This window comes from Astatotilapia calliptera, chromosome 6 (genome assembly GCF_964374335.1).
Source record: "Astatotilapia calliptera chromosome 6, fAstCal68.1, whole genome shotgun sequence".
NCBI classification, from domain to species: Eukaryota; Metazoa; Chordata; class Actinopteri; order Cichliformes; family Cichlidae; genus Astatotilapia; species Astatotilapia calliptera.
Genome location: NC_137427.1, coordinates 5,371,161 through 5,395,227, shown reverse-complemented (window position 1 = coordinate 5,395,227; position 24,067 = coordinate 5,371,161). Strand labels below are relative to the sequence as shown.

Sequence of the window (24,067 nt, the reverse complement as noted above, 5' to 3'; positions counted from 1 at the left end):
GTAACTACGACGGTGTTTGCTAGTTCACCTTACATGCGTTAATTTAATAACTGCTGCTGCTGCTGCCGTCATCATCCGTCATCATTTCTGCTACACTGGCAGGGCTAGGGGCCAGGACTCTACTCTTCGGGTTCTTGGGGGATGTTGCTAACTCCGGGTATGATAACAGGCACCACACCCGCAGTAGATGTGCTCAGTGCTCGGTCTTGCAGCAAGCTATCAAATACAGTACATTTCTCAGCTTTTAAAAAAACGCTATGCGTTGCCAGGTGTTTCATCAGATTCGAGGAGTTACCTCCTTTGCACAGTATCACCTTAAAGCACTTGTTGCAGGCTGCTGAATTTGCATCTTTTGCTGTGAAGTACAGCTAGACTTTTGACCACTTCGCCTTGGGCATTTTTAATCTGTAGCTCTGCTCTAAAAGAACGTACGTACCTGGGCCCGCCTACTACACTTGCAAAGGTAAAATGATTGGCTAGAATCCAAAGTGAATCTCAGGGAAAAAAAAGCACCAAAATGTGCGCTGCTTTTCGGTCTGGTTACTACCGTTTATGTCAGAACCGTGCCATAATGGCACCGGATACCGGTACCCATCCCTAGTGCTGGATACCCTTACTGGAAAGTGACAACCCCAGATCCAGTCTCAAGGGAAGCTTGAAAGCAAGCGGAGGTCAGGCCTTGACCAAAAAAAATATCTCATAATCTCATCTGGCCTGGGAATCCCGAAGGAGGAACTGGAAAAGGACATCTGTTAGATCATAGATGGATGGACGATCACTTCAGGCCCACAGAAGTGAAGATCTATAAATTAAAGGTTAAGAGAGTGAGTGTATACCAATACTGTGATTTTACACTCTACAAAAAATGGATTTGTAACTGAGCAGAAGGTGGTGTATGCACTCCAGAGCACGAGTATTACCATGTCCAGCTGTGGTCTGAGATGGCAGAGTTAGGTGCTAAAGACTCCAGGACAGGACAACAGCACCCTGTGTTATACCTGCCAGTAGGAAAACACAGGACAAGAAGAGCTGTGGCTACCTGGTTAGCAAGAACTGAATGTTAAAAATAAATGCAAAGTTTTGGTGTGAACTATAGCAGCCTGTGTTTGAGTCTGCCTCAGGACATTTGCTGTGTCATTCATCCACTCTGGCTCTCTACCCCCACCCTCATATCTGTTCTACACTATCATGTTAAATAAGGGCCTAAAAAGCAGAAAATAAATCTTACAAAATAAAATTCGAGCAACAGATCTGTGGATTCTGGATCTCGATTATGAATGAAAAGGGTTTAAATGAGTCTGAAGTGCAAAGTCTTTGTGATCAGAAACAGTGTATTAAGTTTCCTTCACAATAATCTACAAACTATGTGTATATTACTGCTGCATGTCATATTTAAGTGGTGGGTGCATACAGTGTTCTCTCTGTCTCTTTCCTTCCTTGAGCCAGGGGAAAATTTTAATTTGCCCTGTGGGGGATCAGTCAAGTCTGATCTAAACCGGCATGTAAAGCAGTATCAAGGCATGGTGACTGTGCATTTGCATGCAGCGACACATTCAAAGAGTTACTGAACTTCCAGGATGGAAGGGGGAAGACTCGTAAAGGCACAGTGTCACCGCAGACATGTACAGCTGGTCTTTGTTGATTTGAATCCAAGAGTGATAAAGCAAAGAAGGACAAAAAACGTAGTTTTACTGAAACGTCCTGTAGTAAAAAATGAGATTTCTTTTTTCGCTTCCTCAATGAGGAAGGTTTTTTTTTTCTCTTTTCATTGGGTGTGAAAAAATGATGCTATTTTGTAGTTTAACAATCTATGCTCATACAGACATCTGAATTAGGCTGTAATGGCACAGTTGTGATTTTAAAAAGTTCATATTCATGTGAGGGAGGTTTCCACATAATATATTTGTTTACTCTGGAGAACGATGACTAGCTGCCATCACCCTTTCTGCAGAGTTCCTGTAAAACAGGGGTGGGGAACTCCAGGCCTTAAGGGCCGGTGTCCTGCAAGTTTTAGATCTCACCCTGGGTCAACACATCTGAATCAAACAGTTAGTTCATTACCAGGCCTCTGGAGAACTTTAAGACATGTTGAGGACGTAATTTAGCCATTTGAGTCAGCTGTGTTGGATCGAGGACACATCTAAAACCTGCAGGACACCGGCCCTTGAGGCCTGGAGTTCCACCACCCCTGCTGTAAAACATGACAAGAATCCAGACATATATCAGGTTTATTGAATGTGAAATCGTTTCTGCTTCCACCACTGATGTGAGAATATGTGAAAGCAGTCTGAAAACACACCAGCATTTTTTTTTACTAATTACTTGATAAACTAAAACATATGGGACAGAACAAGCACTACTTTATAAAAGTACTGGGCACACATTAGCACACCAATGAAACCAAAGAGAGAGGGAAAAACAGCACACAGACAGAGGTTATATTTGTCTTCATGTTGAAGGACAGAGAGGATCCTGGTACTGCATCCATCAGGCTGGGTGCACAGCTGCCTTGGCTGCAGGTAGGTGGCAGACAGATACAGTTAGAGACAGAAAAGGAGAAGTGGATGGGAGATGATAAAGTTTTTGAGAAGGGTTGGGGGGGGGTAGTCAGTGAGGGGTAAAGGGGTGTGTGTGTGTGGGGGGGGGGGGGGGGGTTAATAAGCCATAATGAGCATCTGGATGTGGCAGTGCCAACCCACACCCAAAACCATCCTCATGTGGGCCAAAGCTAAGGAGGGGTCTGCTCTGCCCCTAGATTCTGAGCACTACTAATTGGCTGCAAACAGAATCAGGGGGCCAAGTCGCCAATCAGGTAGCACTAGCGGCAGCTTCCCTCTCCTGTGTGTTGTGCCTAACCCCTCCCACCCCGTGAGCTTTAAAATCAGGGGAAGTCTGGCTGCTGATTCTAGACTTCCATCCTTCTGCGGTGGCCCTAGCCTCTCTTTGAACATCATCTCTGACTCACCTCTTTCTTCTCAGCTTCTTTTTTTCAGATAGATTTTTGTTTACTTTCATTTAAAAGAACTTTCGTTACATTTTCTGGTAGTCTCTCATTCCCTCAGCACTGTGGACTAGTGTCATCCTGGACTGAGTTTAACACCTGGTCTGTGAGAAACGCCTCTGTTCCCTCTTCATCACTATAACTGAGTCGTACTGTGCACTTCAGGTATGTATTCAGTCACTGAATATGCTCGCATGTGTATTTGTTTTTCTTTGCCACCTTGTGTTACTTTCTAAAGACTTTTTGACATCACCTAAAATTCCACATGTTATTGTGTCCGTGTCCGGTCCGCGTGCAGACTGTTTGTAAAGTTGTTCAAACTCAGTCAAGTTGGGGCACACTTAGTGGAGTGCATGCCGGTGCCTAGAAATAGCACCGAGGACCTCCGCTGCAGAGCCAAATTGGCTCTCTGGTTTGTTTTGTGTGACTGATGAAGCATATCTCAAAGCTGCAATTTTCTAGTGTGTTTGATCGCGAAATAGAGAAGTGGCAGAAACTGGAACGATGCCGGGTTCTAGTGTAGTGTCAGAGTGTGATGACTTTGAATTAATTTTTAATGCTGATGTGGTGTTTCATAGAAGAAAGTGTTATGGGGATTTATACTGTAATAACGATGTGTGTGGGGTGCTTTAATAGGCAGTCCGCATTACGTGCAATTTTACTTATTTGGTCTTCCCTGTCTTCTCTTCCTCTAAGCCTTTAATCATCCAAGTTGTTCCTAATTATCTCAGTCAAAGTTGTCCTCGCTGGATTGACTCTTGAGCCTCATGCCACGTCTGTGTTCTGATATTACTTTGCAGCTGCATTCTAAGCGCTGTATCCGCCTTTAAGATAAATAATTTTACGCCGGTAATATCCGTAAGCACTCTCTCGCTCAGCATCACAAAGTCACACGGGGGTGGGGACGTAGGAGCGAAAGGCTGCAAACCCAGAGCGCGCTGGAGAGCCAGTGTGACGGAAAAGTACTGAGAGGCTGACAAATTAGATGCGTGTATTGGTGTCTGCCATGGGGACGGAAGGCGGAGACATGCGAAAAATGCCACTGTGACAGGCGTCTGCACATGAGAATGTAAAACAATGTTGGACCAAAAAAAAAAAAAAACCCAAACAAAACATAAAAACAGAAAGAAAAAAAAGGCAGCAACAGGTCTGCTCTCTGTCAGCTGAACCCGCTGCATTTAGCTCACGGCAAAGCGCTGATGTATCGTGAGATGCCCGACCTGCAGTAAATCTGCTGTGAGTGTTAAATGTTTGTTGTTGTTTTCTGCTGTGTGACAACTAAATTTAAAAAGTTGTGTCATTTTAATTTAGTTGAAATGAGACATAAAATAACGTTGAACGGAAATTTGTGTTTTTAAAACGCAACAGGTTTTTCAGGTTTGGTTGCTGTTTGCTTGGAAAAATGAGTGTCGACATATCAAACGGCTGTTCAGCAGCACAGAGGTTCATCTGTTTAACGCTTCTTTCTGTATTTCTGTAAGCTGACACTAATCAAATGGGAATTTTTGGTGACTTGTAAGTGGATTTCTTTTCTGCTTTTGGTTTGCACCATAAAGAAGAGAAAACACGACTACAAAGTACATCCAACTTTGAAGATGTGATTGTGTTGTATGTAAACTAATAACAGATTAATGTGTGTATAGATACACTGCACTGACAGCTACAGGCCCTAATAATAATAATAATAATAATAATAATAATAATAATAATAATAATAATAATACATTTTATTTATAGGCGCCTTTCAGACCCTCAAGGTCACCTTACAGTAACACTCATGTCTGCGCTGTATTCACACTTAGACCAGGTAGCAACAGTAATGGAAAATTACCAGTGATGAGTCGGCAGCCTGCTGACGTGACATTTATAGCAGAAGGGCTCGATGCCGATATAAAATGATGAATACCGTTCATTGTGTGAAAAGGGTCATTAGAGTGATTTCTCAATGAGGCATGAAAGTAATAGGCTTCTCTATAGACCTTGCCTTGAAAGTATTCAAGCCAATGATAAATGAATGTTTAGCCTATGTAATACGATAATAGTGACAGAGAGACCAGTTTGCAGTCTGAAGGATTTAATATTTAATTTTTATTTTTCTAAGTTCATCCATCCATTCTCTTCCGCTTATCCTTTTCAGGGTGGCAGGGAGTGAGAGGCAGGGTGCACCCTGGACAGATCACCAGTCTGCCACATAAAAAAAAACAACCATTCACACTCATGGGCAATTTAGTCCCCACTATGGGAGGAAGCAGTAGTACCCGGAGAGAACCCACACAAACACGAGGAGAACACAAAGTCCACACAGAAAGTCCCTGGCCTGATGGTGGAATTGAACTCAGGACCTTCTGGCTGTGGGGCAACAATGCTAATTTCCTGGTTCTAGTAATCGTTGGAGGTGGTACCGCTTTTTTTTTTTTTCTTTATCTGCACCAGAGGATCTAAGGACCAATGTGGTTCCTAAAAGTTTTAGAGGTTTTTACTTTATCTTCTGCAGAGTAGGTACTCTAAAGTCCAGGCTTTCGTGAGCTTGGACTTCAGTGCAAGGAAATGCAACAATTCCCTACAGCTTGTTTGAAGGGAATTGCTGTGGTTGGAATAGTTTTGCATTTCCAACTATTAGACAGCTATTACTTCACTCCAGAGCTCCTGGAAGATGTACAAATAGGAATAAGTAGTCCCTCTTTGCACCAAAAGTGGCGCATTGCACTTAAACCATGCTCCAAGTCCACTGCTTAAGCAAAGCGGACTGGGAACACATGTCAAGTTAATGTGAAGTTAAATTAAGCCAGCAAATGAATTGCAGACCAACAGTATCTATTGGTCCATGTATGGATACAGACCCTAAACATGCAAGTAGCATCCGACATATGGGCAGTGGATGCTGCTCAGCAGCTATTATTAGAGCTTTAGTTACATATTATGACAGCAAAATGAAAGAAATGCATGTGACTGTGTGCTGCGTAAGCTGACCTGTCAGGAGTTATTAAAAGAAAGCCAGCTGGTTTTTTGTTGCCTCTTACTTAATAGAGTTTAGTTGCCTGGTTGGGAGTTGCCTACAGCACACATATCTTGGCATCCTTTCAGTTGGACATCATTTTAGTGTGATCCAGGATCAAATACGAGCTAAAGTCAGCTGGTGTTGTGTCCATGCTTTCAACAGTGAACAAAAAAAAGGAAACAGAGTGAATTATGTCAATGTGAAAAGTGTAAATATGTGAAATAATGAATTTTTGCTTTTGCATTTGGACCAGAGAGGTCTGTAACATGAGAGTGGCCGGTCTTGCTAAGAAAAGGCAGACGATCCACGTCACTGGCCAAGTCCGTAGGGGCACGATATTCAGAGGGCAACGAAAGTCTGTGTAGTAAGCAAGGCAGACATACTGGGATGCTTTTCAACTCTAAAGTAGGTCAGTAAACATATATTCGGAAAGAGGGACTCCAAACCTCTAACCGGTCTGTGAAATGTCTTGCATGCTCTGATTGAGAGGAAAAGAGCCGGTTGAGAAAATAGTCTGGTCAGTTAAAATTGGCTTTTTAAGGAAAAGGATTAACTAGTATAAATCTTCCCAAATTCCATTTCACCCAATATGAAAACAGTCATATAAAACCCCATACATGTCCAAGGACAGAATTCTAAGCAAATTGAGATGCTGCTCAGTACCTACAAACAAACTTCACTAGTTATGGTGCAGATGTTTTAGGTTTATTGCATGCTGAATGTTAGTCATACAATATGAGGGGCCGTACAAGCCAAACTTCATTCTTTCACTCTCACACACATACATTCTTCATTCACACACATATACTTTCACTCTCACATAGTTTTATTTTAATTTTTATATTTAGATATTTTTATTCTCATGTTTACACATATTTAACACACACATTGCAATATTGTGCTCTCTTATACATGTATTTTAATGTACATATTTACAAATTTGCACTCTAACATACATGCATTTTCATTTATGCATTCCTACATTTTGCTCTCATTTACATGCATTCAATATGCATTTAATCTCACAAATAATATATGTATGTAAGAAGAGAATGCATACATGTCTGAAGAAAATATATGTATGCAAGAGAATAATGTATGTGAATGAAAGAGTATAGTGGAAACAGAAGGAGTTTAATGGAAACGGAAGGCTGGGTGTCTGTACCGCTGTGATTGGCTGAGAAGCACGCGCGGGTCACTTGCAAGTGTCTGACAGCATGGAGGGGAGAGAAGAAACTCGAGTTCTTCAGCAAGCTATCAGGGTGTTAAGAAATATTTTATCATCTCCTGAAACGGTCACATCGTTGTCCTCGTCACTTGATTGAGATGGGACGGGCTCAACTGCACCCAGTGTTACCCACAGCACGGTGGAAAGTGAGATGAGGGAACTTTTTAGACCAGCTAACACCCGGGTAGCTTCAACGAGCCATGTAGCTACACGGAGTTCGACTGGCGTGGGGCAGTCTTTTATGGCGTTATTTTTGTGCCACTATTCTGAGCGCACATAAAAAAAATATTTGCAGGTGCAAGTGTTGCATTTTGAGCAGAAATTTATATTGAGCGAAGAAAAGCTGAATTTGAGTGAACAAAATTCATTGCTGCGTGCAAAAAATGTATTTCAGTTTTTGCTATTATCCACACAGACACACACACACACAATAGCAGCCTCTCTCGCTCTGTTTTTGTATTTGCGCTCTCAACATTCCTGCCCATGCGCGCTCAACTCTTTGTGTACACTTATCGAGAGTGAAAGTATATGTGTGTGAAAGAAGAATGTATGTGTGTGAGAGTGAAAGAATGAATTTTGGCTTGTACGGCCCCTCATAAGAACTCATAAGACATTTGTTATGCCAGAAAGAGTTGTATTTCTAGCCTGGTGTTCCTCACACAGTACAGAGGCACCGACTCAGATTATTCAGGGTTGTGTTTGCAGCCCTCTGTTCTCTTTAAACCTTTACAGCTTTGCATAGAAAATATGAGCACTTTAATGTAGCAATGATGCAGTTTGAACCCAGCTATGTTTGCTATATATAGGCAATAACAGTGTGTACAAACGCGCACACTCGAACAACAGGAGGAATAAAACACATGGGCTGTGTCAGTGTGCTTTTGAGGCTTTAGTGGACTCTGGCAGCGAGCCAGTAGCCCGCACAGCCCGTCTCCACCTCGCTCATTCCTTCCATGCTTCCATGTAAACACATTTTCCTAAAAGAAATTATTTTTTCAGCTTTAACTCGCACCAAAATTCTTTTTTTTTCCTCTTACATATTCTCTCATGTGTGTATGTAGGCTTCTTTTTTTTTTAAACCAATTATTTATGAATGAAAAACTTTTAACCAATGAACTGGCTGTGTTTAAAATAAAGGAGTTGGTTTATAATAAGAAACATTACTGCTTTACTGTGATGTGTTCAATAATAAAACTTTAGCGCGTCTATGAGTGAGAGTCCGTTTTTAATTTTTTTCAAAGAAGGCTTCGGTGCAATGCCCTCTCACAGTAACTGCACACACACACACACACACACACACACACACACACACACACACACACACACACACACACACACACACACGTATTAATGTGGCTCTCAGATGTGTTCACTTCCCAATGTTTGGGGCTGAAATTCAGGCTACTCAACCACTGAAGACGGGGGACAACATCTGTCCACCATCTTCATCAGTGCTGCCGAGTGTTATGGTGAGACCCCTTTCACCTCTTTGACTCTTCATCCTTCATGCCCCTTGCCTCTTATTACCCCCCCTTTTGCACCAAGACCCAGGCCCTCAGATGCTACTGCTCCTTTCTTATGTTTTTGGGGGTTTTTTAAACTCTAACCTTTTTTTGCTTTTTTAAAGAGGCATATAGTTTCTTTGCACTTTGCTCAGGTTTCATTAATACAAACATATCCTTCTGTTTTCTTTTCATTGTGCTTAATTTCTTCCTGCACATTATGAATGCACGTTTTTATCAGATTCTTCTCAGGTGACTTTTAAATGTATGCAAACGTGGCTCCTCCCCCATCTTCCTTGCGCTACAGTCCTGCAAATATTTATTTATACAAAAAAGAGAATTAGATGTGATTTATTTGTATTTTACAATTAAAAGACCTGCAAGCAGCATCTGCATGTTTCCTTTTGAAGCAGTTGGCGACTCAGTTTTTCACCAGCCTCTGATGTCTCTCTACAGGACACAAAAGTAGTTCAAGATGGCTCTCAATATACCAGGCCTGGTGGTGATGGCGCTGTTTTACCTGCTCATCTTGGGCACGGGCATCTGGGCATCCTTGCGTTCCAAAAAGGAGGAGAAAAAATGCACAGGAGACGGCATGGAGATAACTCTACTGGCTGGACGCAATATCAACTTACTAGTTGGTATCTTCACACTTACTGGTAAGGCAGTCAGATGGTGTGAATATATATACACTAATATATATACACTGAGTCTTTTGTATAGTGCACTAAATTTTGATCTTTGAAAGTGGTACATGAATAAGACAAGTGAGTTGTTTTTCTTCGTCCGCAGCTACATGGGTTGGTGGAGGCTTCATCCTGGGTATAGCTGAAGCAACATACAACCCAACACTAGGCGCAGTTTGGGCACTCATGCCTGTGCCCTATGTCCTGACCTTCTTCTTAGGTGAGTGGAACCCACTTATGAAACAAGAACAAAGAGAGCCACAGCAGGACGTGTGCAATGCAAGTACAAAGCACTCCAAGCACGCTCTGGGTCGATTAGAATAGAAGCGTGTCCGTTTAGTCATGCAGGTATTTTTTACATGATTTTAGTTCAGGCTTCATTTGATTGGATGCAACTGTGCAGGTCGGATTGGTGCTTGTTATCCTCACATTCCAGGGGTGGACTTTTAAATAGAAACAAAAAGTTGATGTCAGCTTTAATGAGCCTAACAACACAGCTTAGCCCCCTCCAGTGTTTGGAAGAAGAAAGTTCAACATTTGTATGCTTCATTTTACACCCAGGAGGAGCTAATGAAGGTCCTGTGGTACAATGACCTTTGGGTACGAGAGGTGCTATTGTTAGAGGAAGTCAGTCTAAACTGAAATCTATGAGAGAACTATGGAAATATGATAGAGATGTGAGCAGCTATAGGTTTAGTATTTTAACCATAATCACCTTAAGTTATCCACAGTGTGTAAAATGCATTAATAAAATGAGTGTCTGTCTGCAGCAGAAGTGTTACTGACCGCCGTCCGTGCAACTCCCTTTCCCGCAGACCCCGTTTGACTGCACCAATAAAAGTGTTGCTCGTGTTAAAAATAGTACTGTAGTAAATCAGTTTAGGATTTTAACTGGAGGCAACAGGTGCAAACAGATGAGTTTACCCCTAAGCTTGGGTTGCCTTCTTGTGAATTCACCAAATTGACAAACTCAGCAGGGCATCCGGCATCCATAAACATTTGTGACATGTTCAGTCATCGGCACTCGGGCACCTCTTTCACAATAGCCCACAGATCGTGAGAGTAATGTGAACTGGAGCCTCTTATCAGGAAATACAACATGCCTCATTGTTGGCCTTATGGCCCCATGGGTTTGTCTGAAGGTGTTTATTATGCTATCTGGAGGGAGAACTTGTTTTTTTCTATTGTTCAAAAGCGTTCATTCTTTCACTCAGCCACTAAATCGCTTCCTTTCTCTCTCGTTAATGAAAGATATATGTAAACGATGTATCCTAAACTTGACAACATTTTCAAGGAGGTAATCAGATGTGTTGCTAAATCCCTTTCCTCCTCCTGCAGGTGGCTTTTTCTTTGCCAAGCCAATGAGAGAGAACAAGTATGTGACAATGATGGATCCTTTCCAAAAGAAGTATGGGAATGTCCTTGCAAGTGCACTGATCTTTCCTGCACTGGTTGCAGACGTGCTGTGGGTGGCACGCACACTTGTCAGCCTGGGTAAGTTACTTCACACTTTATAAAAGGTCTGGCAACATAATGTGTACGCACATAATTGTGCAACCAATAGAGTATATGGTAAAAAAAGAAAAAACAGCAGGATACTGATAGTGGATGCTTTTTTGGCAAACAGCTTGAATGCTGTAAATAATTCAGAGGAAGGAAGCAGTTGAAGAAAACAATGCTATAAGAAAACTGCAAACAAAAGTTGTCAGTGAACAGCCAACTTTGTAAACAGTCGCTGGCTTGTAACTTCTTCACCAGCTGTTAACGTAGCTTAAAGAAGTTTAAAGAATGGGTGAAAAACACAAAAAACACACAAACAATAGAATTATAAGGTACACTACTTTGGGTAGAGTAATCTTATCACTTTGTCCTGCTCTTGGATCGATTTTGAGGTTCGCAATTGTTTTAAAGTTAACAGAAGACGATACGTTAGCATCTCAAAAAAACAAGTTGATAAGCTTTGCATTTTTAAAACAACTATTCCTTTTTTAGAAGGACCAGCTATTTATACCCTGCAAGATCTGAACAGAGCATTTCTCAGTTTATTTATGCTACTTTAGCACCAGCATGCATGCTAGTTATAATCTAGTTAGCTATACAACTCAGTTTAAAGTCAGACTAACTCGTTTAGCTTGAATAATTAGCTACAACAGGTATCTGCTAGCAACATTTGTAAACATCCTGATTGCTGGCTGTAAATAAAGCCTTGTCTAAAATGAAGGATTAATAGCCTAAAAAATGTAAACACCAGTGTTGCTAATAGTCCGTGTCAAAAAGACGAAAAAAACGAAACGATGTAGAGCGAACCAAGTACGCTGCTCTCGTGCACGGCTGTGAGGTCATCCTATCGGCTCTGCAAAGACAAATGTTGTCCCTTATTATAGGCACAATGAGGATGAGTGACTAAAAATAATTGCAGCTCTGGGTTATTGTTGTTACATAGTGTTCACCTGACTTATTTGAAGATTAATGTGGATCTTTGTATTATCACTCATGTTTAGGTAACAATTCTATTTCTATCAGTCATATGATCTAAAATCTCACCACTCCTGCTGGTAGGGTCTCTTTGTTTGTTTGTTTGTTTTTAAAGAGTAAAAGTTCACATACAAGGTTTGATGATGGATTGAATTTACTTTGAAATGTTCGTAAAGTAATGGGAATGGTGTGACTTATTTAACCTGCTTGTTTGGTAACATTGTTAACACTGTTTTGATGGTGTCGTGTGTATGTGTGTGTGGTACGTGCTGAGATGGTGAACGCAAGTGTGTATGTGCATGGGTGTTTGCGAAGAGGCAAAAGTGTGTGCGTGTTTGCGCGCCTTTGTGTTTGTATAATGTTTTCCTTTGTGTTTTTTAATGTTGTTTTCTTTTCCAGTGTTATTTGAAAAGGGGGTTAGACATCGAGCAGCCTTTTGATTGTGAAAGGTGATCAATTATTCCAATCAGATTGCTGTTTCATTAGAGACATTTTCCAAAGTTTGTGCCAGTTGTGACTAACGGGTAAATGTTACATGCTGAATTAAAGTTTAATGCCTGTGTGTAGTTTAAAGATTTAAAGAGAAGCAGTGAAATCTAATGAGATTTGTTTGAGTCACTTTAAGCTGTGCCAGTGCTCCATAAAAGGACTGGTGGGGAGGCGGGAATGCTCCTGGGACTCTTTTTTTTTTTTCAAACCTACAAACTGATATAGAATCAGGGGACACCCCTCCTTAACATGTCAGTGTAACAACGTCCACCAGTGTTTTTTTGGAAATGTTATGCAAACCTCCCTGATGTGCACGCATCACATGCGCACACACAAACACCTGATATTGCTGAGGGCGATGTTGCTGAGTGACTGTATGTGTGTATGTATAGCATAAACCGAGCTGCTTTATGCTTGAGCGTGTGCCTCTTTGTGTGTGTGTGTGTGTGTGTGTGTGTGTGCGTGCGTGCGTGCGTGCGTGCGTGCGTGCGTGCGTGCGTGCGTGCGTGTGTGTGTGTGGGTGGGTACTTAACTAAAAAAAAATGCTTTCGATGTGCTGTCACTTAGCAGTGGAGTATCAACGGCACTGTCACGGTCCAATTTCTGCCAAGAAGAAATGTGGAACAGGACAGTTTGGAAGGGGGGGGTGCCTGTGTGTGTGTGTGCGTGTGTGCGTGTGTGCATGCACACATGTTTGAGGTTTGTAAGTGGGACAAGGATCTAATAACAACCTGGGGGGTGTTTGGGATGCTCTTTGCCCCTGTCCATCCCTGGTGCTGTTCATTAAGCCCCAGAGGCCCCTGGTTCTCATTCCACCTTTCCTATTCCTAAATTTAGCATTGAGGGGAAAGGCACAGTTCAGCACAGAACGCATAAGAGCTCTGATACTATATCTGGAAAACAGGCCATCCAGGAATTATTTACGATGCAGTGACTGTGCTGCATCATGTCCCACCCATCACAGAAGTGTCAGACAGTTTCAGAGTTAATGCTAAAACGTTAAATGAAGCCTAAGTGCAAAATAAAATGAACACCTGTATAACAAACCTTCCTTTGCAGGGCCACAAGGTCTTAGATAGTTGACACCTAGTCCAGTCGTTTACATTTTCCAATAAGAACCTGATAAAGTCAGAGAAATGGATCATATTACAATAAAATACACAAACAGGGTTAAAGGTCAATCTAAAGCGTTCATGTCTCAGTTCATAATGATGCAAAGCTAGTGGGGAAGTTGAGACGGGGTGGTCAGGTAGCTGTAATGTGGGTGGGGTGAAAGGTCAGCGGGGTGGATGGTGCCGATCTGACACTTCTCTGTTTAAGGGCATTGTTGTGGTGTGGCTGCAGGCTGCGGCTGGGGGGACCCTGGCAATGTGGCAGAGGAGACGGTGAAGGTAGTGATGTTTTTGCTTGTCTTGTTTGAGTAACAAGATCTCTCTCTTTTTTTTTTTACTCACCTATTTAAATGTACTTGTTTCATTCCTTTTTTTTACACTTGTTTCACACTAGAACACACTTCTCCACACCTCTGTCTTTAATGTTTTTCTTTTAAATGAAACATCAATATTACAAAGGGTGCTAACTCGCCCAAACAAGAGGGTGAACCTGAACATAGTGGAGTCACAATCAATAGGCTGCTTTCTTTTGTGTTCCTCTATGGTTTTTGTTAGTTTTGTCATCATCACTTTTATGTTGTAGCGTTGCTTAACATAAGGTTTAAACCAAAGTCACCCATGCTTAAGCGTAACTGAGTTAAACGGCTACACATGTAATGTTGCTCTTATGAGTAATGTGTTAATACTGCATCTCTATATGTGAACAGTATAACCAGACAATGTTTCTCATTAGAACTTAAAATAAGAGTGGATGTGGTGTGTGAGAGAGCGTATTTAAAGAGAGACTGAGAACCTAAAACCATCTAATTAAACAACGAAAGTGAGAAGCTGCATGTAAACATAGATACACTCATCTGCACCCGAGTGTCCGTCAGTCCTCCGATGCTCATCGCTCTGCTCTGTTGTTCCAGGTGGAACCATGAGCGTGATCCTGGACCTGCCCTATGTCTACTCCATCATCATCTCCTCAGTGGTGGCCATAATCTACACACTGCTGGGGGGGCTCTACTCTGTGGCTTACACAGACGTCATCCAGCTGATCCTCATCTTCATCAGCTTGGTGCGTAACCGTCTACTGATATGGCAACGCAGGGGCTCCCGCTGAGAGACAAATATTATTTAAGCATGTATCCTATCAGGTTACTCGCTCTGCTGCATGAAAGAATATAGAAGGATAAGATTTCAATATAGAGTCAACAGGTAGCTTATTAACAATGCAAACTGGTGCTATTAAACCAGGCTCTGGTTTCAGTAGCTTATTTGAAATTTCCATCACTCAGTTTTCAAAATGGCTGCCATCCACATAAGCAAATAAGATTGTTGATGTTACAGCTGTCAACTGCTAAAAGGCTGCTATGTAGGCGCGTTCATGTACCACCGTTGGGAAGCCCCATGTTTGTCAAGGCTCTGTCTGCACGCTAAGACTCCACGTCACACCCCCAAAAGTTGTTATTCTCTACCTTTGCAATGGTAGATCTCCACATTTGTTCAACGGCAACTTAAGGACAACTGGCAGCCCTCGTGGCACCAGCATGCTAGTTGTTAGTCGAGCAATTCTACAGCTGGAAATGAGCAAAAAATGGACCTGAAACCTTTTCCCTAAATGCTGATTAAGCTTAAAAGTTTAGAAACTGATGAGTAGGCTTCCGTCACGAGTCATTTAATATCTGTTCTTTGATCTTAATATCACATAATCTTCTGCTGCCGGTAGTGTTTTCAGAGGTTACAGAATTTTCCATTCTACAAAGAACTTCGGGTCTTTCAATTCAATTCAATTCAATTTTATTTATATAGCGCCAAATCACAACAAAAGTCGCCTCAAGGCGCTTCATAGATACAGAGAAAAACCCAACAATCATATGACCCCCTATGAGCAAGCACTTTGGCGACAGTGGGAAGGAAAAACTCCCTTTTAACAGGAAGAAACCTCCGGCAGAACCAGGCTCAGGGAGGGGCGGCCATCTGCTGCGACCGGTTGGGGTGAGAGAAGGAAGACAGGATAAAAGACATGCTGTGGAAGAGAGACAGAGGTTAATAACAGATATGATTCAATGCAGAGAGGTCTGTTAATACATAGTGAGTGAGAAAGGTGACTGGAAAGGAAAAACTCAATGCATCATGGGAATCCCCCGGCAGCCTACGTCTATTGCAGCATAACTAAGGGAGGATTCAGGATCACCTGGTCCAGCCCTAACTATATGCTTTAGCAAAAAGGAAAGTTTTAAGCCTAATCTTGAAAGTAGAGATAGTGTCTGTCTCCCGAATCCAAACTGGAAGCTGGTTCCACAGAAGAGGGGCCTGAAAACTGAAGGCTCTGCCTCCCATTCTACTTTTAAATACTCTAGGAACAACAAGTAGGCCTGCAGAGCGAGAGCGAAGTGCTCTAATAGGGTGATATGGTACTACAAGGTCATTAAGATAAGATGGGGCCTGATTATTTAAGACCTTGTATGTGAGGAGCAGGATTTTGAATTCAATTCTGGATTTAACAGGAAGCCAATGAAGGGAAGCCAAAACAGGAGAAATCTGCTCTCTCTTTCTAGTCCCTGTCAGGACTCTTGCTGCAGCATTTTGGATTAGCTGAAGGCTTTTCAGTGAGTTTTTTGGACATCCTGATAATAATGAATTACAGTCGTCCAGCCTGGAAGTAATAAATGCATGAACTAGTTTTTCAGCGTCACTCTGAGACAGGATATTTCTAATTTTAGAGATGTTGCGCAAATGAAAGAAAGCAGTCTTACATATTTGTTTAATATGTGCGTTGAAGGACATGTCCTGGTCAAAAATGACTCCAAGGTTCCTCACAGTGTTACTGGAGGCCAAGGTAATGCCATCCAGAATAAGAATCTGGTTAGACACCATATTTCTAAGATTTTCAGGGCCGAGTACAATAACCTCAGTTTTATCTGAATTAAGAAGCAGAAAGTTAGCGGCCATCCAGGTCTTTATGTCTTTAAGACATTCCTGCAGTTTAACTCATTGGTGTGTGTTATCTGGCTTCATGGACAGATAGAGCTGGGTGTCATCGGCATAGCAGTGAAAATGTATGCTATGTCTTCTAATGATGCTGCCTAAGGGAAGCATGTATAATGTAAACAGAATTGGTCCTAGCACTGAACCCTGTGGAACTCCATAATTAACCTCAGTGTGTGAAGAGGACTCTCCATTTACATGCACAAATTGGAGTCTATTAGATAGATATGATACAAACCACTGCAGCACAGTACCTGTAATACCTACAGCATGTTCTAATCGCTCTAATAGGATATTATGGTCGACAGTATCGAATGCTGCACTAAGGTCTAGCAGGACAAGCACAGAGATGAGTCCACTGTCAGAGGCCATAAGAAGATCATTTGTAACCTTCACTAAAGCTGTTTCTGTGCTGTGATGAGCTCTGAAACCTGACTGAAACTCTTCAAATAAACCATTCCTCTGCAGATGATCTGTTAGCTGTTTGACAACTACTCTTTCAAGGATTTTTTTTAATATGAAAGGAAGGTTGGAGATTGGATTATAATTAGCTAAGACTGCTGGGTCTAGAGATGGCTTTTTGAGTAAAGGTTTAACTACAGCCAGCTTGAAGGCCTGTGGTACATAGCCGATTATTAGAGATAGGTTGATCATATTTAAGATCGAAGAATTAATTAATGGCAGGACTTCTTTGAGCAGTTTTGTAGGAATGGGGTCTAAAAGACACGTTGAAGGTTTGGAGGAAGTAATTATTGAAGTTAACTCAGAAAGATCAATTGGAGAAAAAGAGTCTAACTTAACATCAATGGTACTAACAGTAGCTGTAGATGATATTACATCTGTGGGATGGTTACTGGTAATTTTTTCTCTAATGATAAAAATTTTATTTGTGAAGAAGTTCATGAAGTCATTACTAGTTAACGTTAAAGGGATGGTTGGCTCAAAAGAGCTTTGACTTTTTGTCAGCCTGGCTACAGTGCTGAAGAGAAACCTGGGGTTGTTCTTATTTTCTTCAATCAGTGATGAATAATAAGATGTTCTGGCTTTCTTATAAAGCAGCAAACTTTTTCTCCAGGCTAAATGATGATCCTCTAAATTTGTGACACGCCATTTCCTCTCCAGATTACGAGTCATCTGCTTTAGGGTACGTGTTTGAGAATTATACCACGGAGTCAGGTACTTCTGATTAGAGACCTTAGTTTTCACAGGAGCTACAGTATCCAGGGTCTGTGTTGACTTAGACGTTAAACCATTTAAGTCTGCAGACAGAGAAGATTTTATGTGATTAAGAATGTCCAGAACAGCAAATGAATTGACTGTTTTTAGTTGACTGTATTTCACTCAGAATAAAAACAGTCAATAAAAAGTGTTGACGTCCTCAGTGTCTGATGAAAAATATCCCCTGCTGAGCTAATAATCAGATCATCTGTGTTCTTGCTTGTGTAAACAGTGGGTGTGCGTCCCTTTCATGATGACCAACCCTCACTCTGTGGACATCTCGCTGACTGCATACAACGCAACTTTCCAGGCTCCTTGGGTCGGCACCGTGGAGCTCGATGAGGCTGGCAAGTGGTTCGATGACTTCATGCTGCTGGTGAGTGTGAATGCCACACGTGGAAATGGTACTCAACATTGTTTTTCAGCGAAGCAAACGAGTTAAATTAAACTTGGCCAAGAATAACAGCAGTGGCTTCACTGCAGGATTGATCTTGTCCTGTTTCACACTCCAAGCCGATTCCTGTCATCGTGTCTGAACTGTGTGTGTGTTTGTGCCAGGCTCTGGGCGGTTTGGCCTACCAGGCGTTCTACCAAAGGATCCTGTCCTCCTCATCTTACACCCAGGCTCAAGTGACCTGCTTCGCCTCTTCGGCCTGCTGCCTGGTGCTCGGTATCCCCTCAGTCCTGATCGGGGCCGTGGCTGCATCTACAGGTAAAGCCTCTAAACTTGCACCTGTGGAAAATTCCTTCATCAGCTTTTCGCCTTAGCACATATTTCTTACTGATATGATTGTGTCCATCCCCTTAATGTGGAAATTTGATCTCGCCTGCTTCCTGCTAGATTGGAACTCAACCTCTTATGGATTGCCCACCCCGTACGAGCGCGACCAGGCAGGATCCATCCTCCCCATCGCTCTGCAGTACCTCACACCCCCCTACGTCTCTGTCATTGGCATTGGGGCTGTAGCTGCCGCTGTCATGTCCTCCATGGACTCGGCCCTGCTATCCTCTGCCTCGTTGTTCTCCTCAAATATCTACAAGAACATCATCAGGAAGCAGGTGAGTGTTTTTAGCAGCACTAATCGGATTGTAAAAGCAGCAGTGTGTTCTGCTCTGTTGCATTGAGGCAGCATTATAATGTCTGTGCATCCTTTTCTTTTAACTACCTATCTTAACTCCAGGTCATTGCAAATGGAGCCATCGTAGCATCATATCAACCGTGGACGGTTTACCAAACAAGCATGTGGTTTTGTACTATGCAGGAAACCTCACCCTTGCACAGAGGTGGTGGGGATATTTAAACTTAGAACCTTCTTACTGTGAGACGACACCACAGCACCAGTTTGCAGTGTCCTATTACTACTTGATCCTGGTCTGAAGGTCCATTGTGCTGCCACCTTCAGGTGTAATGCAATGCCATTTTTGTTTATGTGAAGGAAAAGTTCCATTAGGGATCAAATATGATCTTCCAGAAAAGGCGTGTCAGCGTCTGCTGCTCAAGAACACTTTGTTCCTAAATGAATCATCCCAGTGGTATGGACAACTGCGGTAATGCTGATGAATCATCCAATAAGGAGGCTTCGTTAATTCAACTGACAATGCCATCTTGTTAGTCATAGATCAGCAGCTGTAGTGCTCACCATCTTTTGGTTTTGCTGAATTTGCCGACTTTAATTCAGCAAACTGTCGTCATTTATGCTTCTCAGATGTTAAAAACATCCCCCCATTTTGAACTGTCATCACCATAACGGTCAGCGTAGATAAAACACTGTTACTGGTTGACGTAAAACATTGTTTTTCATGTGCCGGTGGCAATTTCACTTCATAAGAGATTTAATTTTCTGGCATACTGTGGAGATACAAATGATGATTCACCAGGATTAATCATCAATTTCCTTTTAAAAGACATGAAACACAATGTGCAGCCATTTATGCAGGATATCTGTGCTTAAGCTGTAATAATCATTTCATTTACATTAACATTTAAAGAAACAGACAGCATGAAAAAAAGTTCTTAACTGTGCAGAAAGAATTATTTGAAAGCAACGACCTGTTTCATTATTTCAACTACACCCAGTGTTTCCTACAGTGAGACTGTTCACTGCTGGCGTCTCGCACAGTGGCTTAGATATACAGCATCTCTTCACCTTGGAGGGCTCAACAAGCTGCATGTTTATGTAATGTATTATTTAACTCTGTTTGTCTGTCTTGTCATTTCCTCTGCTCCTTCAGGCTTCAGACTGTGAGATGCAGTGGGTCATCCGTATCTCCGTGGTGGTCGTGGGTCTGGCTGGCACCGGCCTCACCTTCCTGGACAGTAGCGTCCTGGTGTTCTGGCTTGTCGGCGTGGACATGTCCTACACCATAATGTTCCCTCAGCTGGTCTGCATCCTCTTCTTCAAGGTCTCCAACGGTTACGGCGCCATCGTGGGCTACATAATGGGGCTCGTCATGAGGATCCTGAGCGGCGAGCCCCTCATTGGCCTCCCACCATCCATCCAGTTCCCCGGCTGCCGGCTGGACAAGGAGGGAAAGCTAACCCAGTACTTTCCCTTCCGTACCGCCATCATGCTCATCTCTCTAATGTCTATTCTCCTTGTTTCATTGTTGGCGTCCATCATTTTCAACAAGGGCCTGCTGCCGGAGAAGTGGGATGTGTTTAATGTCAAACGCAGGCAGAGAGCAACATCCAAGGTCGCACACGTTAAGAGGACCAACTCAGAAAAGGAAGAGGCTGCCGTGGCCAAGCAGCTGCTGGACACCACCAGCTGCTGAGAAGTCTCACAACAAGGGGGAGAAAGGGTGGGCGCCGGCTGGAGGCATGTTTGTCTGCCGGCTGGGCACGATTTCACAGAGGGGGAACAGCAGCAAAGGCTGGATGCTTTTTACAGTTTGTACAGCACTGCTGACACAACAGCAGCAGATATGAGCTGAGCTCTCTGGTACCCGACCTATGAGCTGTTGTCTTCTAAAGAAAATACAGTAAAAAAAAAATAGGCTCCCTGGCTAAAAGCCATAAGCCTGTGTCGTATAAATAGCCACAATAATAACATTCACACAGACCCAGAATAAAATGTTGCAGTTTGTGCTGCATTCTATTTAAATCATTAGTCATTACTTAAAATGGAAACAAATTACATACAGTTCATTAAAACCATTTCATTTTTTCTTTTTTGCTACAAGCTTACAGTAGTTCACTTTCACAAGCACACTTTGACAGGTTGAGCTGCTGCCCAGACCTGAATTTTCCTTTCCTAATGACCACCAGCACTGTGGTAAAAAGACACTTGCACAAAAAAGAGACTTTGCACAAAAGGAATAATCAGTCCTCCAGGACGTCGACGATTATAGCAACACACAAATAGTATGTTGTTATTTATTAACATTTCACATAGTCATATGATCTGCATCGCAGCGCTGTGCAGCGGGTGCCGCTACCTTTCCTCTGATTGTCAGCAGGACGCGGCTCTTTCACATAGAACAAAGAAGTGTCACCCTGAGAACAAAGAACGAGTGAACGTTTTGCACGGCTTCATATGAGAAAGATGTTTAGACAGTTCATTTCATCATCATCTCCTTCCTTTATTCACTAAGGCTGCCTCAAGTCCAATAATGCAGCAACAGCAACTCTCCTCATCTTGCTAGTTAGGTTAATTTTAAGTCAGCTGATAAGCTCGGCTGCAGTGCAATGCTGGAGGTGCTGAGAAATAATAAAACTCATGAAATGGCAACAGAAACACTGATGGAAGTGACACCAGCACTATCTCGTGCTTTTTAAACGTCCCATTTTTTCCTCCCCCCTCCTTGTCTGCTGAATGATGAGTTTTGCTGTAAAGAAAAGCAGGGGGAGATGAAACTGTACACCCGCTTCGCTCAAATGCATTTCACAAAATAACTGAGTGTAGCAGTTTATTCCACGACTGCGCAGAGAAGTCGCCAAACATCTCCCTCGTTTTCCTCCTCGCTCATTCCTCTTTCTCACGTTTTTATTTTTTCTCCAAGAGTACGGGAGAAGTGCCTTTCTCTTTTTTTGTTTTTAACGTACTGTTGTGTTTTTTGTAACTGTATGCAAAGCTGTAGTTTACTGTGGGATCATTTTTTCTCTGAGGCAGTGCAAATGTTTGCAGCTAAGATTCAGAGAATTGAAAGTTTTACAGCAGTGCAAATTCTACTCCCTTTTATTGATGATTTGATTTTTAAGACTGTGTAATGTTTTTTGTTGTGTGTTTTATGTGCACTAGATGCCTGGTAGTAGCAGGAAGCCTTCCTCTGCCATGCTGTTGCCTTTAATGTCACTGGAAACCTGTTTTACTAAATTGTTGATTGTGTAATTCACAGACTAAAACTTTCATATACGCTAGTCACTGCTCTTATAGCTCATAGTGGTATTGTTGTTTTTCAAGTATACAAAACGTTACATTTTTTGGCTTCTATCCAACAGTGTGAATGTGAACGAGCCGTCAGAAAGAAGAAAAAAAGCAAAGACAGATAAGGACATGCAGGATATGATGCATGTGTCTTTTTATACGTGCGATTGTGATTCCTACTTGTATTATTACTCTTGTGCTGTAAATTCTGATCATAATTTGTATTTCTACACTTTCTATTTTTTATCAGTTGTTCGCTTAGGTGCAGAGTAGAAAACTTTATCTCAAGTTAGCAAAATAATATATAAATTCACCTTTGATTTTGCAGAACATGAATATAAATATAGAATTTCAACAGGTGTTGATGAACTTTCGAGGGCAGTGATTGTGAACACGTGTGGAGAAACTGTACGTGCCTACATGAGCACTCCTGTCCCGACAGCCTCAGATTACGTCCACATGACGTGATCTGAAAGGAAACTCAGCAGCCGTCCTCGGGAGGCTGTCTCCGGTCCAGTGAAGGGTGGCACAGTCTTACAAAAAGAACGTTTTAAAAATGCTGCGTACGTTTGTCGTGGCTTTCATTTCAGTTGCGTGTTGGTCAAACAGCTCTAAAAGTGCTGGACAGTGGTGTTTGTATTACAGTGTGAGTTCTATATTGTATTTTGCCCCCTAAACATGTATTTGGTTTTATACTATCATGCATGTCATTTACTGAGTTGTTTGTATACTGAACTTTTGTGAAGACTGTTCTCTTCTTGCCATTTGGCAAGGTCCTACTTTGTCATCAGTTAATGTAAATCCCCATGGGCTGATGTTCTGTCAGAATAAAGGATGAAACCAAATTACTGTCTGAATTGTCTTTGTGCCAGAAGCAACACACACACACACACATATGTCGCTCTCCAACACATGTCCTGAACGGTTAAGCCCTCCCAGCAAGTAAATATCACTTAGATTTTGCAAACATTTAGACAACTGCACTATTTAATGATGTGAAAGCACACAGGCGGTAAAATCAGAATACAACAGGTCCACAGTTAAAAAAAACATGAGTGCATGTGTGTGTAGATGTTCACTGTGACTCTTAATAAGAGTTTGTATACCATGAATTCTGTCCAACCATTCAGAGCCATTACTCTGAATGTCTTCCCTGAACTGCTCGCACAGTTACAACCCAAACATGCTATGTTATCTCACAATTTCAGAAGTTGTGCCTCAATATTAGAAAATGAACAGCTCTTATATTTTTCAGTTGTTTTGTCAAAGAATTTCTGTCTCTGAGACTTAGATTGAATTTGACTCCAGTCCTCTTTTCATACTTGACAATATAATCTGGATTGTTTGGAATGGGGGACTCAGTTTTGTAGATTTCAGTTGCTTTTTAAAAAAAAAAAAATTATAACGGATTTAAATTTCCCTGTTCTTATGCTTTATTTCATAATTGTTTTATGAACATAATAATATGGCTGAAACTGTGCCTTGTGGTGATCAAAGCAGCCTTGTTTCAGCAGCAGTGTCTAACATGCCATGTGTGATGCTATCGTGTAAATATGGACCAAAACCAGCAACTTGCTGAATCTCTGCCATGAAGATTTAAAGCAGTTCTGAAGGTGAAAAGGGATTCAACCCATTAGCAACGTGTACTTAATACAGTGGCTAGTGAGTGTATATTAAATGACATCTGTTCCATTTATGTTGCAGTTTAAGTCAATGGTGTCTTCTATCCTTTCTCTTATTTCCCAGACAGTTATTTATTTTCCTCATTCTTCATTCATGCACTCTTTTATCCACTCGTGCATTTTTACTGGATGCTGAACTTCCTGTCAGACAGACTGCAGTCAGCCAGAGTTAGAAACCAGACATCAAGAACCAGAACTGTCTGGCCTCTTCTGACTGTCTGACCTCCCAGACCAACACCAGCATTATAAAGTTTGCAGAGGATACTACAGAGATTGGGCTGATCACTGACAAACAGATGACACACAGAAGAGAACTGGCAGGACTGTGGCCTGGTT

At 41.9% G+C, this 24,067-nt stretch overlaps 1 protein-coding gene across 2 annotated transcripts; it reads left to right on the top strand.

Moving 5' to 3' along the window:
- The first annotated feature begins 2,927 nt into the window (after positions 1-2,927).
- LOC113023642 (high affinity choline transporter 1-like) lies at positions 2,928-22,894 on the top strand. Of its 2 annotated transcripts, none has more exons than XM_026169851.2 (9): positions 2,928-3,166; positions 9,186-9,388; positions 9,522-9,635; positions 10,754-10,909; positions 14,403-14,551; positions 17,915-18,058; positions 18,241-18,394; positions 18,524-18,741; positions 19,915-22,894. In XM_026169851.2, exons 2-9 carry the CDS (start codon positions 9,205-9,207, stop codon positions 20,455-20,457), a joined length of 1,662 nt encoding a protein of 553 aa, XP_026025636.1. In that variant the 5' UTR covers positions 2,928-3,166; positions 9,186-9,204; the 3' UTR covers positions 20,458-22,894. The 2 variants fall into 2 exon arrangements, with proteins under 2 accessions (XP_026025636.1, XP_080158801.1); XM_080302675.1 differs by lacking the exon at positions 2,928-3,166 and adding an exon at positions 3,554-4,237.
- The last annotated feature ends 1,173 nt before the right edge of the window (positions 22,895-24,067 follow it).